Raw genomic sequence first — 11,959 nt, 5'->3', positions numbered from 1 at the left:
TCAGTTTTCTTTTTATTTTCAAACAGCTTCAATACCTAACCCTAGTTTCAGAACTGGGAGAAGAGAACGAGGGAGAAGAGAGGACGAAATAGAAAGTGTGGTGAGAGATTACACCACACGCGTCTTTAAATGGGCAAGGGCACAGTCGTAAATTCTCGTACCGAGTTTGAATTATTCAACGCAGCTGACCGATCTGGTGGGCCCATGTGTCAACTCTAACGGAAAGGCCAGTTTCTAAAAGAATTTAAAAGCTTGGCCGGTTTATTAATTATATGGTTTGAAGCAGGACACGTAGGTGATGCGATGTGCTAGGGATAGTTGTTGCTATGCAACTCATACTATCCATAATATCTAAGTTACTGCTATGGTTAGAAAGAGATAATAACTGTGGTGTAACTAGTTCATACTATCTAAACCAAAGTTGACGAACTACGGTCGTGCTTGATCCCTTCGAGCAACGGAGAAGATACGTAGGCAGCCGTTATGCTGTTCAGCACATCTTTGCGAGGTTGTTCATATCATCTGGAAAGGGTTGGTAGCTGTTGGTAGTTTATACCATCCATTCAGAGATGATTGCGAACTTGGCAATATATATATCACTGGTAAGAAGAGGTAGTTACAGTACTGGCTGTTCATACTACCTAGTGAAGGGGTGATAATTGTCTCTCCGAGATAATTCATACCATCTGATAATTGTTCAAACTATAAGACAAGAGGTGATTATTACTAGTCGAGGTAATTCATATCTTCTGTCTAGGCTTGTGAGTTAAGCAATAGTTATTGTCTGAGAGGTAACTCAAATGACATGAGAGGGATGGTTGCTGCATATAATGACAGTTCATACCATCAACCTAGAGATGATTGCTAACTCTATGAGAAGTTCATATCATCTGAGAAAGACAGTCGGCGGAGCTTGAGACAATATTGTGAATTGCCAGGCCAGAAATGGCACCCCACTTACGGGTGGCAACCCGGAAGACCGTTTGTTTGATAACGGTGGCTGGTATCGGAATATCCTGGCATTTGATTACCGTTTGTTTGATAATGGCGCGTCATGTCAGGCCTTAATTGGCACCCCACCTACGGGTGGCAACCCGGAAGACCGTTTGTTTTGATAACAGTGGCTCGGACTACTCTGGCAAGAAATATTGTATTCTCACAGTAAAATGATGAAGATCATTGGTAGCCCGAATTATGAAACCATTTATGGTAGCGAAATTTGGAAGTATGTTTTCTTTTCGAGTGGCGTATCGGGAGGTCGGACCTTGCCAAGCGGGTCGTAACCCGACCCGTTGGGAACGAAAATTTTCTGATCGTCGCACTCCCACATCCATTACATGAGTAGTTGAAGCTATATATATATATATTTTCATGTAAATTAAAATTTTATTAGCCTCGAGGAATTATATGGCTGCTTTTCCTGTCTAGTAAAGAAATAATCCAAGGAGAAAAATTACAATACTCTTCGATAGTAAGTTTATCACATCCAGCTTTTTCCAGATTTGAGTCAGCTTAGTTGTTACGATTTATCCATTTGAGTCGGCTTAGTTGTTACGATTTCTCCTTACAGGTGCCTTCCAAAACTAAAAATTTAGTAAAAGTTGTTTTATTTCTCTAATGAATTTTCAATTTTCCCAATTGATCGTAAGAATGTTTGCATTAATAGAGTAAAACCACTTTTATATCTGTTTCTATATGAATCTTGTTAATATTCATTGACTTAGTTCACGTACTGCCATAGAATCCCCAGTCTCAAGGTTTAAGATCCCATTTACGTATGAACACTTAATACCTCCACATTCACCTATAGAATTGCATAAAACCAAACTAGTACCAGGATTGTTTGTTAAGTAATTAATCAAATGAAGCGTCAATATTTAATTAACTTTAAATTTAGGTTGAACCATAATAGTATGAGTATTCCTACCATGACTGGATATGGTTAGTTCAAAGCTTATAGTGGGTGGGCAGGTGGTATAAGGTTTCATCATTGTAGTTGCAAAATTTCCAGGTGGTATAAGGTTTTTTCATTGTAGTTACAAATGGTACAAGTAGTATAAGGTTTCATTTGTTCAAAGCAATTCTAAAATGATCACACTTCAATGACATGTGATATAAAATTTCTTCGTTGCAGTTATAAATACTGCAATGAGTTTCAATAGCCTTGTAGAACTAAAGCAAACTTATTCTTGTTGGGACAATACCGTGAAGGCATTTCCATATAAACATCTTGAACCTACATGGCATATGTATTTTCCATAGAACATTCACACCTCCTTAGGCACAAAATCATTAATGGGTGCAATATCGAATCTTCTTTCTACAAGCTTATTGTAGGCGCTTTTCACACTAAAATCACCATCTTTAGCTGGTTTCTAGATAATATACCTTCTTCTGAATGAAGAAATTAACATCCTTGTGATTTTACTGATTATTCACAACCAAAAAGAGTATTAAGTAAATTAAGATTCCAGCAATTGAGGTTTGGAATCATTAATCCACGAATATACTCATATTGCAGTTGACTTAAAGTTACAGGGTTTAACAGATTATCAGGCTTAGAATCCATTTACCAATCCAAATTCTAGCTTTCTTGTAGTTATTACTCAAAGACCCAACTCCACTCGCTTCCAAACCCAAAAGGAATTACTTTTATCGGCTGAAATATAAATGAATTCTTCATTCTTGAGGTATTTAGCTTTTAGTACTTGAACCATAGCTGGTTAGACTGAGTACATATTCTCCATGCCAGTTTGGTTAGTATAGCTTGACTGAGCATTTCCAAGCCCGTGAAAGCTATACCTCTTAACTGTTTTGGTTTGCATAATTTATGCAAAGTAATAAAGTTGCCACATATATGTTGAATTTGTAACCCCATAAAAACTTTATTTGAAGTGAATTTATGAGATTTTTTTGGCATTTCAGATATGGTTAATTGATACAAGAGATTGAATTGAGTACAACTTTACCATTATTGTTCTACTAGCTTGATTGAGACTCTTGAATTACCAGTCAGCTAATCTTTTTTCAAATGTCATACTAACTTCGTCAAAAGATTTCATTTTAGACCTGACAATACCAACAAATGATCCCAAGTACTTCTTCTTCTTGTGCATATGTTTAACTCCAAGAATATTACTAAGGGTATCAAAAGTGTATGGATCTATGTTGTTACTGAATAAAATTTAGAATTTGTCAAAATTAATGACCTGAGCAGATTGAAAGCTAAAATCCTGCATTGCTTGCATAAGGTTAGTCACACTGGTTAAATTAAAAATCAAACAATCATCTACAAACAACAAAAGACTAATAGGAAAAATTCCCCTAGCTGCAGTTGTGCCGACTGTTTTAGTTCCACGAGACTCTGTGATTGTCCTAGAAAGCCATTCCATAGACAAAATAAAGGGGACAAAGGGTCCCCTTTCCTTATTCCTCCAGTTGGATGAAATTCATCACGTGGAGAGCCATTTAGAAGCACTGATAAGGAAGTAGTACTAATACACTGACTTAATAACTATGTCAAGTCTGAGAACCCAAAACTTCTGAGAACCTTCAGAAGAAATTTTAATTCTGGCTTATCAAAGGATTTACACATATCCATTTTGAGATCTAGTGAACCACCTTCACCTTCTTTCATTCTCATAGTGTAAATCAGCTCATGAGCAGTAATGATATTGTCATTGATGAGTCTTCCATAAATATACGCAGCTTGGTAATAAGGACATAATTTTCCGCATTAAAGGCTTCATGTTGTATTAACTAGAATCTTAAAAACATTCTTATAAGAATCATTATTCAATCAAATAGGCATGAAATCAGAAGGATTACTGGGTTAACTTTTCTTGGATATCAAAGAATTATAAGTTTTATTCATTTGCTCGTGGACATACTTACTATAAAAAAACTGCCCAACTATATTACACACCCTAGCACCAACAATATCCCACTGAGTATTATAAAAACTAGCTTGGAATCCTTATAGACCTGGAGTAGACCGACTTTTCATCTCTTGAAAGTGACATTTGTCTCATCATTAGAAGGAGATGCTAGATGCATACTGTTATTATCTTTGGTGATAATGATGGGAAGCGGGTTGTAATGTCGTTTTCCAATGGAGGATAAGAAAAAAAAATACTTATTTCTTGAAAATGATTAGTAAGTAGAGTACAAAGATCCTCTACATAATGCAACCAAGTACCATATTTACTTCTTAAAGAATAAAAACTACATCTGGTTTTATTTATGTTGGTCAAAGTGCGAAAATACTTTGCATTGTTATCCATATATTTGATGAGATTGTCCTTTGATTCTGCTTGTGAAACTCATGTTGAATTTGATGTCAATTATTGAGTTCGTAACTCATCTCATAAGCTTTGTGGTTATTATTATTTTTAGATTTTTTGAGAATGTGGTTGAACTTGAATGACAGTGGTTCTACAGGTTATCTAAATTTTGATTGATATCACTAAAATGATTTTTATTCCACTTTGATAAATATCTCTAGTAGTTTGCCTCTTTTTAGTAAGCTAAGCCGGAGAACCAACCACTCAATATCCCAAGCTTTAGCAATCTCCATTGCTCAACTTTTATTATGTAACCAAGTAAGGAAAAACTTAAATGGTTTCCACAACTTTGGTTGATCATAATCAGAAATGAGCATAATAAGGCTACGATCACTTTCAACTTGATTTAAATGCCATACTTTAGAATGGATTGAAGTATTACGATCCCCATTACCAAGTGCCACATCAATTCTAGACCTTTTCTTACCGGTTGCTAAGTGTGCTAGTCCAGGCATGACCTTTGCCAACATAACCAATATCCTCTAAACAAATAAAATGGAGTATTCAATTGATCTAACCATCATTGGAAGAAGCAGCATCTTGATTATTATCCATAAGATGAATATTAAAATCCTCAAGAAGTACACATGGCTAAAAAAGATTATGCCTCAGGTCAGTTGATAAATTCTACCGACTTTTCATTTTGATATAAAGACAATAAACTTACACAAAAGAAATAACCAAGCTGGCTTACTAGGATTATCCTGAACTAAAGCATGAATCATGTTATTTCACAACTAATTATCTTACAAGAAAATCCATTTTTCCATTAAAAAAACAAGTCCCTGAAAGACCTCCCGACTGGGAACATTTAATTTTGCGGAACTAAATGGAGCTAGAAGAGGTTTCAATTTATATTCCTCAAATTTGGTCTCACAGAAAAAGATTATATCAGGATTTTGGGTTTCTAACCGACTCTCTTAAGTGATTCTTAATGGAAAAACTTTCGCTCCAAACATGATTAAGTGACCACTTTGAAATATATAGATCAGATTTGTGACGGAGGATCCATGAACACTCTTAGATGGACAAGGTCGGACAAGATTTGCGCCATTTTTTCCACAAAATCCAAATGATAATGAATTTAAGTCTAATATTTTGATGATATATTCTTCTTATAAGACTCTAATTCATACAAAAAATTAGCACAATTCGAGATGTATAAAACCACCATCTACCCTTTTGAATATCAGCCGTTCAAAATTAACGGTAGAAGATGATCAGGTTTGCTATCTCGAATTGCATTCATTTTTGGTAGGAATATAAAGTCTTATAATAAAAACATATCATTAAAATATTAGATTTAAATTCATTATCGTTTGAATTTGACGAAAAAAATAACGCAAATTTTGTCCGACCTTGTCCATCTAAGAGTGTCCATGGATCCTCACTCTTTAGAAAAATGCCACAACTAAAGAATACTCTTTAAATGGGAAACAATAACTTTACTAATGGGATGATTGCTCAAAATTACTCAAATGATAGAAAAGACAGATGGAAAACGGACTAATTCTTTAACTCGGGGCAGCACCTTTCCTACGCCCCCAATATATAACAGTCTGCTTCGTAACTGAGGTTTAAGACCTGAAAACATTTCTCCTTTTTCCTCTATCAGAGTCCAAAATGGAATCGTCCATCCTCCTTCGACCGTATTCTTCACCTTCTCTTACTCTTCTCCCGCCACCTCTTCCTCACCAATACAAAATCTCCAGAAAAAATCTTAACTTTAAATCCACAAACCTGTCGGTCAAAGCTTCGGTCAATGGTATCAATTCCGGTAAACCCCTTCTCTCCCTCTCTAGAAGTTAATATTTCTTTTGAACTGTCTTTTTCTTTTTCAAGAAGAAATTTTCATTTTGTTATGTTTGTTTTCAGTGGTGACATTATTGGATTATGGGGCGGGAAATGTTAGAAGTATCAGAAATGCAATTCGAGTTCTTGGTCATGAAATTAAAGATGTAATTTCTTGTCTGAACAATGGTCTTAGTTACTAGGGTTTCGTGGAATTCAATAACTTTGTATTTTGTGTTGGTTGTTGTAGGTGCTAACACCAGAAGATATTCTGAATGCGGATCGCCTTATTTTTCCTGGTGTTGGGGCCTTTGCGGCGGCAATGGATTTTCTGAATCAGAATGGGTATGCCTCCTTAAGTTCACCGGTAGAACATGCTTATTTTGACGTTTCTTCTACTTAGAAGAAAGTATTTTACATTACTCTGGATGTCCGGCCAGTCCTTAGATTCAGAATATGTCATGTTGTTCATCTACGAGAGCTGACAATTGGACGTTTGATATGCTTTTCATGAATTTTGAGTTATTATTTTGATTTTGACTTCCCTAGATTGATTATATGTGTGAGGTTGTTTAATTAAAGATATTTGTTTTCAGGATGGCCGAAGCACTGTGTAGATACATAGAAAATGATCGTCCTTTTCTAGGCATTTGTCTTGGACTTCAGCTACTTTTTGACTCTAGTGAGGAGAAAGGAACAGGTTGACATCTAATGCCATTTCTCTTGTTAACATGTCATCCAATTTTCTAGTCTTATTATGTGTATGTTATGCCTATACCTAAACGGCAACCTTGGTTGGTATTTGTTTCGTTTGGTTATCTTCCATTATCCACGCAAATTCTTGCATTCCCAGCTCGTTTCTTTATGATTTCGAACTTTACTGATAGATGCAATAGCGGACTCATAGCAACTGGTTTCTTTAAGAGCCTCCTCGTCTAGATTATTGGTATATGGCATTTCCTGCTTGGGATTATAATATTCTGACAAGTCTTCAAACTAAAACTGATACCATCTCACATCCTTTCTCAGTAAAAGGTTTGGGCCTGATACCTGGTGTGGTTGGACGTTTTGACTCATCCCATGGTGCCAGAGTACCCCATATTGGTTGGAACGCTCTGCAGATCAAAAAGGACTCAGAAATTTTGGAAGATGTTGATGGCCAGCATGTCTATTTCGTTCACTCCTATCGTGCAATGCCTGTATATTTCTACCCATACCATATTTCTTGACTTGGATCTACATCCTGAGTTTCTTATCAAGTTGACGTCAGTGTATTCTTTATGTTTAGTCCAATGCAAACAATGAGTGGATCTCATCAACATGCAACTATGGTGACGATTTCATTGCGTCTATTAAAAGGGGAAATGTGCATGCAGTTCAGTTTCACCCAGAAAAGAGTGGAGGCAAGAAATCTTTTTATACATTCAATAGTCTGTACCATTGCGGTTTTTTTCTTATATATAAATATATTATGCATCATTTTGGGTTAACCTTCACAAATGACTGTTTAGATGTAGGCCTTTCCATATTAAAAAGATTCTTGCACTCAAAATCTTCCATTTCAAAGGTAAGAATTGGAGATCTGAGATTAATGTCGTATGTTTAGGCTTCTATTGTTTGTTACATTATCCAAGAACCTAACATGTGCATGGATATACAGAGGCCAACCCAAGGAAACGCTTCAAAACTTGCCAAGAGAGTAATTGTTCAGAACCTGCCTGGATGTTTCTCCCAATTTGCACTAGTCACCCACTGGGTATCACATCACTAATTCTCCTGTTGATTTAGGTAATTGCATGCCTTGATGTTAGGACAAATGATAAAGGCGACCTTGTTGTAACCAAAGGCGATCAGTATGATGTGAGAGAACATACAAAGGAGAACGAGGTTTGGCATAATATATTGATTGATTCTCTATTTGGATACTGGAACTACCTGATGAGTGCCTAGTATGATCTCCACAGTGCTAACATACTAGTTGTGAGATTGAGACATCAAAAACCAACAAATCATCCTTGTTGGATTTTGTCTGTCATGCATAAAGTCATGATCAATTCTTACTAAATGCTTGTTACTTTTTTTATTTTTTGCTGAACTGCTTTAGATGTGCATTGTTGTTCATTAGCTTATGTTTCTTTTGAACTATTGAAAGGTCAGAAATCTCGGCAAACCAGTGGAACTTGCTAGGCAATACTATCAAGATGGGGCTGATGAGGCAGGGAACTTCTTTTAGTTTGTAGATACTGTATATTTTTATGCGCTCTTTTATAGAATTACAATTGAGGTCAAAGTGAACACCTTTGCAGGTTAGTTTTCTGAATATAACAGCATTCCGGGACTTCCCTCTTGGCGATTTACCTATGCTGAAGGTCTGTCATTCATAAACTTGAATGTAACGAGTTCCTCGACCTGTTGAACTTATAGCTCTCTTCTCTGCCTTTCCGATTTAATTAATTTGCTAATCGAGGTGACCTGTAGGTATTGCGTCTCGCATCCGAAAATGTTTTTGTACCACTGACAGTCGGTGGTGGCATTAGAGACTTCACTGATGCAAATGGAAGGTACTGGTTTCTTCCTTCATCAGACCATTCAATTTATGTGCAGGAGAGACCAAATATTAAACAACTATTGAATCTTGAGGGCATTTAGTTTTGGTCCCTGGAAATAGTTTATTTTGTAATCTGTTCTTGGTTACTTCTCAGGCACTATACTAGCTTGGAAGTTGCATCGGAGTACTTCAGGTCTGGTGCAGATAAGATCTCCATCGGGAGCGACGCAGTTTATGCTGCTGAAGAATATTTAAGAACTGGAGTATGTGTAATATTACTTTGTGGTACTGGTCTGGTGCAAATATTATTTCTCAAGTTGTTCCCTCGGGAACTGATGTGGAATTAAGTGTCTACTATTCCTTTTACTTATTTTGTTAAGGTGAAGACTGGAAAGAGTAGTCTGGAGCAGATTTCTCGTGTTTATGGTAATCAGGTAATATTAGTTTGGTATCTGGATTTGTTTTACCGTTCAACTTCCATATATTTGGTCAACTTCTGTAACTAGTTATTCTTTCTCGGACATCTCTGGAAAACTGATTTACTACTTCTTTCGTAGGCAGTGGTTGTAAGTATTGACCCACGTAGAGTTTACCTCAAAACTCCTGAAAAAATAGAGTTCAAAGCTGTAAAAATTACAAATCCAGGTAAAAGTCGTTGATTATATTGTTTCCATTTTCTTAGTTGCTGCCAGAAACTCAGCCTTGTCCCCTGGTGGTGTTACTGTCATTTGCTTTCATTTTAGCATTCATTACCTCAAGCAGAATTGTTTTTCTTCAACATTGTTACAAATATTTGTTTCAGGTCCTAACGGAGAGGAGTATGCGTGGTATCAATGCACAGTAAGTCAGATGCAATGTTATGTTATCCGATGTCACTTTGCAATGTCTAGTTGTATAAGACTTAACAAATGAACTAGTTTTTGCTTGTGGGTTACCTCAAAGTCGGACCGTATTCCTTTCCCTAGCTATATAGTATAAGTCAACCTGCCTCCAGTTTGAGTTTCATTTTCTGAAACAACATATATTTGTGTTCTGCTCCATCGCTAAACTTATAGATCTTCACAAAAAGTGTTCTACCTCTGTGGTAGGTAAGCGGCGGGAGAGAGGGCCGGCCTATTGGTGCATTTGAACTTGCTAAAGCCGTTGAAGAGCTAGGAGCTGGGGAGATACTACTGAATTGCATTGACTGTGATGGTAAACATGATTCTATGTGCTCCCCGGCCTCAGTAATCCATTTCTATTTTCTGCTAACTTCTTTTCTTCATAAAATTTGGTCTTATTCAAATCTCAGATCTTAAATTATTTTATGTTGAATATATATTTGTTTGGGCATTCTATTTCAACTACCTTGATTGAGAAGCAAGTAGTGTTGAACTGCTCACTTTTTGCTTCAATGTTGTTGTAGGTCAAGGCAAAGGGTTTGATATAGACCTAATAAAGCTGATATCCGATGCTGTTAGCATCCCTGTAATAGCAAGTAGTGGAGCAGGTAAACCAGAACATTTCTCAGAGGTTTTTGAGAAAACTAATGCTTCAGCTGCCCTTGCTGCCGGAATATTTCACAGGAACGAGGTAATTCTTAGAAACTCGCACAACTAAAAACACTAAGAGGATCTCTAATAGAGGGTTAAGGTCTTAAAATATTAAGATTGACACATACAAAAATTACCAAATATTAGAAGTTCGATAAACTTCGCGTCAAATATATTTCAATAATATGGAAAGATGAATAATATTAATTTTCTAAAGTGAGTGTCCAAACAAATGTCTAGACTCATAAGACATTATCGTACATCTATTCGGTTAAAAGATTCCCATATACATACATCTCCATTCAGTAGATTTTCCACTCAAGTAGATTATCTTGCACCAAATTTTTTTAAGTTGATGTTATTGGTATTTTTCATAGTGTCATTCATATTTTAAGAAACATTTTAATATATCCACATCTATTTGAGATCAATGAGATGCTCCAAGATCTAAATGCTGATTACTGATGAGTTGAAGTACCCCTTGAATTTTATACATTTGGCTAGAATAGGATAACAAACACCAAACAGTTAAGAGTTTTAAAAACTAATCCTTTTCTATGGCTGCAGGTTCCGATTCAGGCTGTGAAGAAACACTTGTCAAAGGAAGGAATTGAGGTTAGAACGAATGTTGCCACAAGCTTAACACAAGCTGTTCAGCCATCTACCATCTAATTTAAGAAAAACAGAAGTTGAAAGTTTTGTTGTAGGAAAAGATCTAAATTCATATAGCGTTTTCAGTAGAAAAACATATCGTTCAATGAAGTCTAAACATCTGCAGGTTTGTTTTCCTCGAATGAATTCGGAAATTTTATTAGTCAGGAGCACTCTTTATCTTTGAAAATAATTTCTCATTGGTTTTCAGTTCTGAAAACATTTTCCTGTGTGACATTTTTCTATGTATCATATTCTCGTATGGAATGGTCACAAGAATTTTTTGTGCAAGCATGGTTCATAATCCACTCACGTTTAGGCAACTCCTTTCACCAAGCTGATCCTCCACTGCCTCAGTAAGTCTAGAGGGTAACCCTCAAATTTGAAGAGGTCCCAATGAAATAATACGGAAGGTCGATGACTCGATGGGCATCTGGCTGCCCAATGACTAGATATATAAAAGATACGAAAATGATTCATACACCACGTTGTGTGTACCGTGTGAGGGAGGGGTGGGGCCCACTTCCCCCATCCCTATCTCAATGTAAAGAGGGTGACTTTTTTGCCGTTGGATCCCCTCTCGGTGCACACAACGTTGTGTGTAGCAAAACCGTAAAAGATACGGAAGGTCGATGATTCGATGGGGCATCCGGCTGCCCAATGACTTAGATATATAAAAGAACTAGAACTTGGCCTGTGCCGTAACGGCACGGCCACGAAAATAAGTGAAAATAATTATTTTGACCGATGTTATTCATTTGTTGTTACTATTTAAAGTGACTATTGTTTTTCGTACATTTTGATTATAATTTTTTCTTTTGTATTTGACCGAGCTTATTTTAACACCTAAAAAATCAAGCACAACTTGTAAAATATAATGTTATTTGTGTCATAACGATATCGAATAAACATTGCACACTATTATATTGACTAATTGTGATACCACCACCAGAACCACCCATTACAACTACTTTTTTCACCAGCAATATTGCCGCCACGAGCTCCATGCACCGCCGCTCACAAATATCACCCTGATTACCCATAATATCTATTGATATTGTTATTAATATAGTTGTTATTTATTGAGTGGGAGT

At 36.3% G+C, this 11,959-nt stretch overlaps 1 protein-coding gene across 2 annotated transcripts; it reads left to right on the top strand.

Annotated features, from left to right (window-relative positions):
• Window positions 1–5,903: 5,903 nt before the first annotated feature.
• Window positions 5,904–11,156, top strand: LOC113349985 (imidazole glycerol phosphate synthase hisHF, chloroplastic-like). Of its 2 annotated transcripts, XM_026594034.1 has the most exons (19): window positions 5,905–6,120; window positions 6,219–6,301; window positions 6,385–6,479; window positions 6,731–6,834; window positions 7,164–7,333; window positions 7,423–7,537; window positions 7,646–7,701; window positions 7,795–7,833; window positions 7,923–8,021; window positions 8,287–8,349; window positions 8,441–8,503; window positions 8,613–8,695; window positions 8,837–8,945; window positions 9,063–9,116; window positions 9,240–9,327; window positions 9,485–9,522; window positions 9,771–9,876; window positions 10,088–10,254; window positions 10,782–11,156. In XM_026594034.1, the coding sequence occupies exons 1-19, from the start codon at window positions 5,967–5,969 to the stop codon at window positions 10,884–10,886; spliced, it is 1,791 nt and encodes a 596-aa protein (XP_026449819.1). In that variant the 5' UTR covers window positions 5,905–5,966; the 3' UTR covers window positions 10,887–11,156. The 2 variants fall into 2 exon arrangements, with proteins under 2 accessions (XP_026449820.1, XP_026449819.1); XM_026594035.1 differs by lacking the exon at window positions 7,923–8,021 and having other exon boundaries at window positions 5,904–6,120; window positions 7,795–7,890.
• The last annotated feature ends 803 nt before the right edge of the window (window positions 11,157–11,959 follow it).

Source organism: Papaver somniferum, chromosome 2 (genome assembly GCF_003573695.1).
Source record: "Papaver somniferum cultivar HN1 chromosome 2, ASM357369v1, whole genome shotgun sequence".
Taxonomy (NCBI): Eukaryota; Viridiplantae; Streptophyta; class Magnoliopsida; order Ranunculales; family Papaveraceae; genus Papaver; species Papaver somniferum.
This window is presented reverse-complemented; position numbering and strand designations above follow the sequence as displayed.

Coding starts and splice junctions, on each gene's coding strand:
- LOC113349985 (XM_026594034.1), top strand. CDS start 5,967: ATGGAATCGTCCATCCTCCTTCGACCGTATTCTTCACCTTCTCTTACT. Junction 6,121..6,218: donor GGTCAATGGTATCAATTCCG/GTAAACCCCTTC, acceptor GTTTGTTTTCAG/TGGTGACATTATTGGATTAT. Junction 7,702..7,794: donor CAAAATCTTCCATTTCAAAG/GTAAGAATTGGA, acceptor ATGGATATACAG/AGGCCAACCCAAGGAAACGC.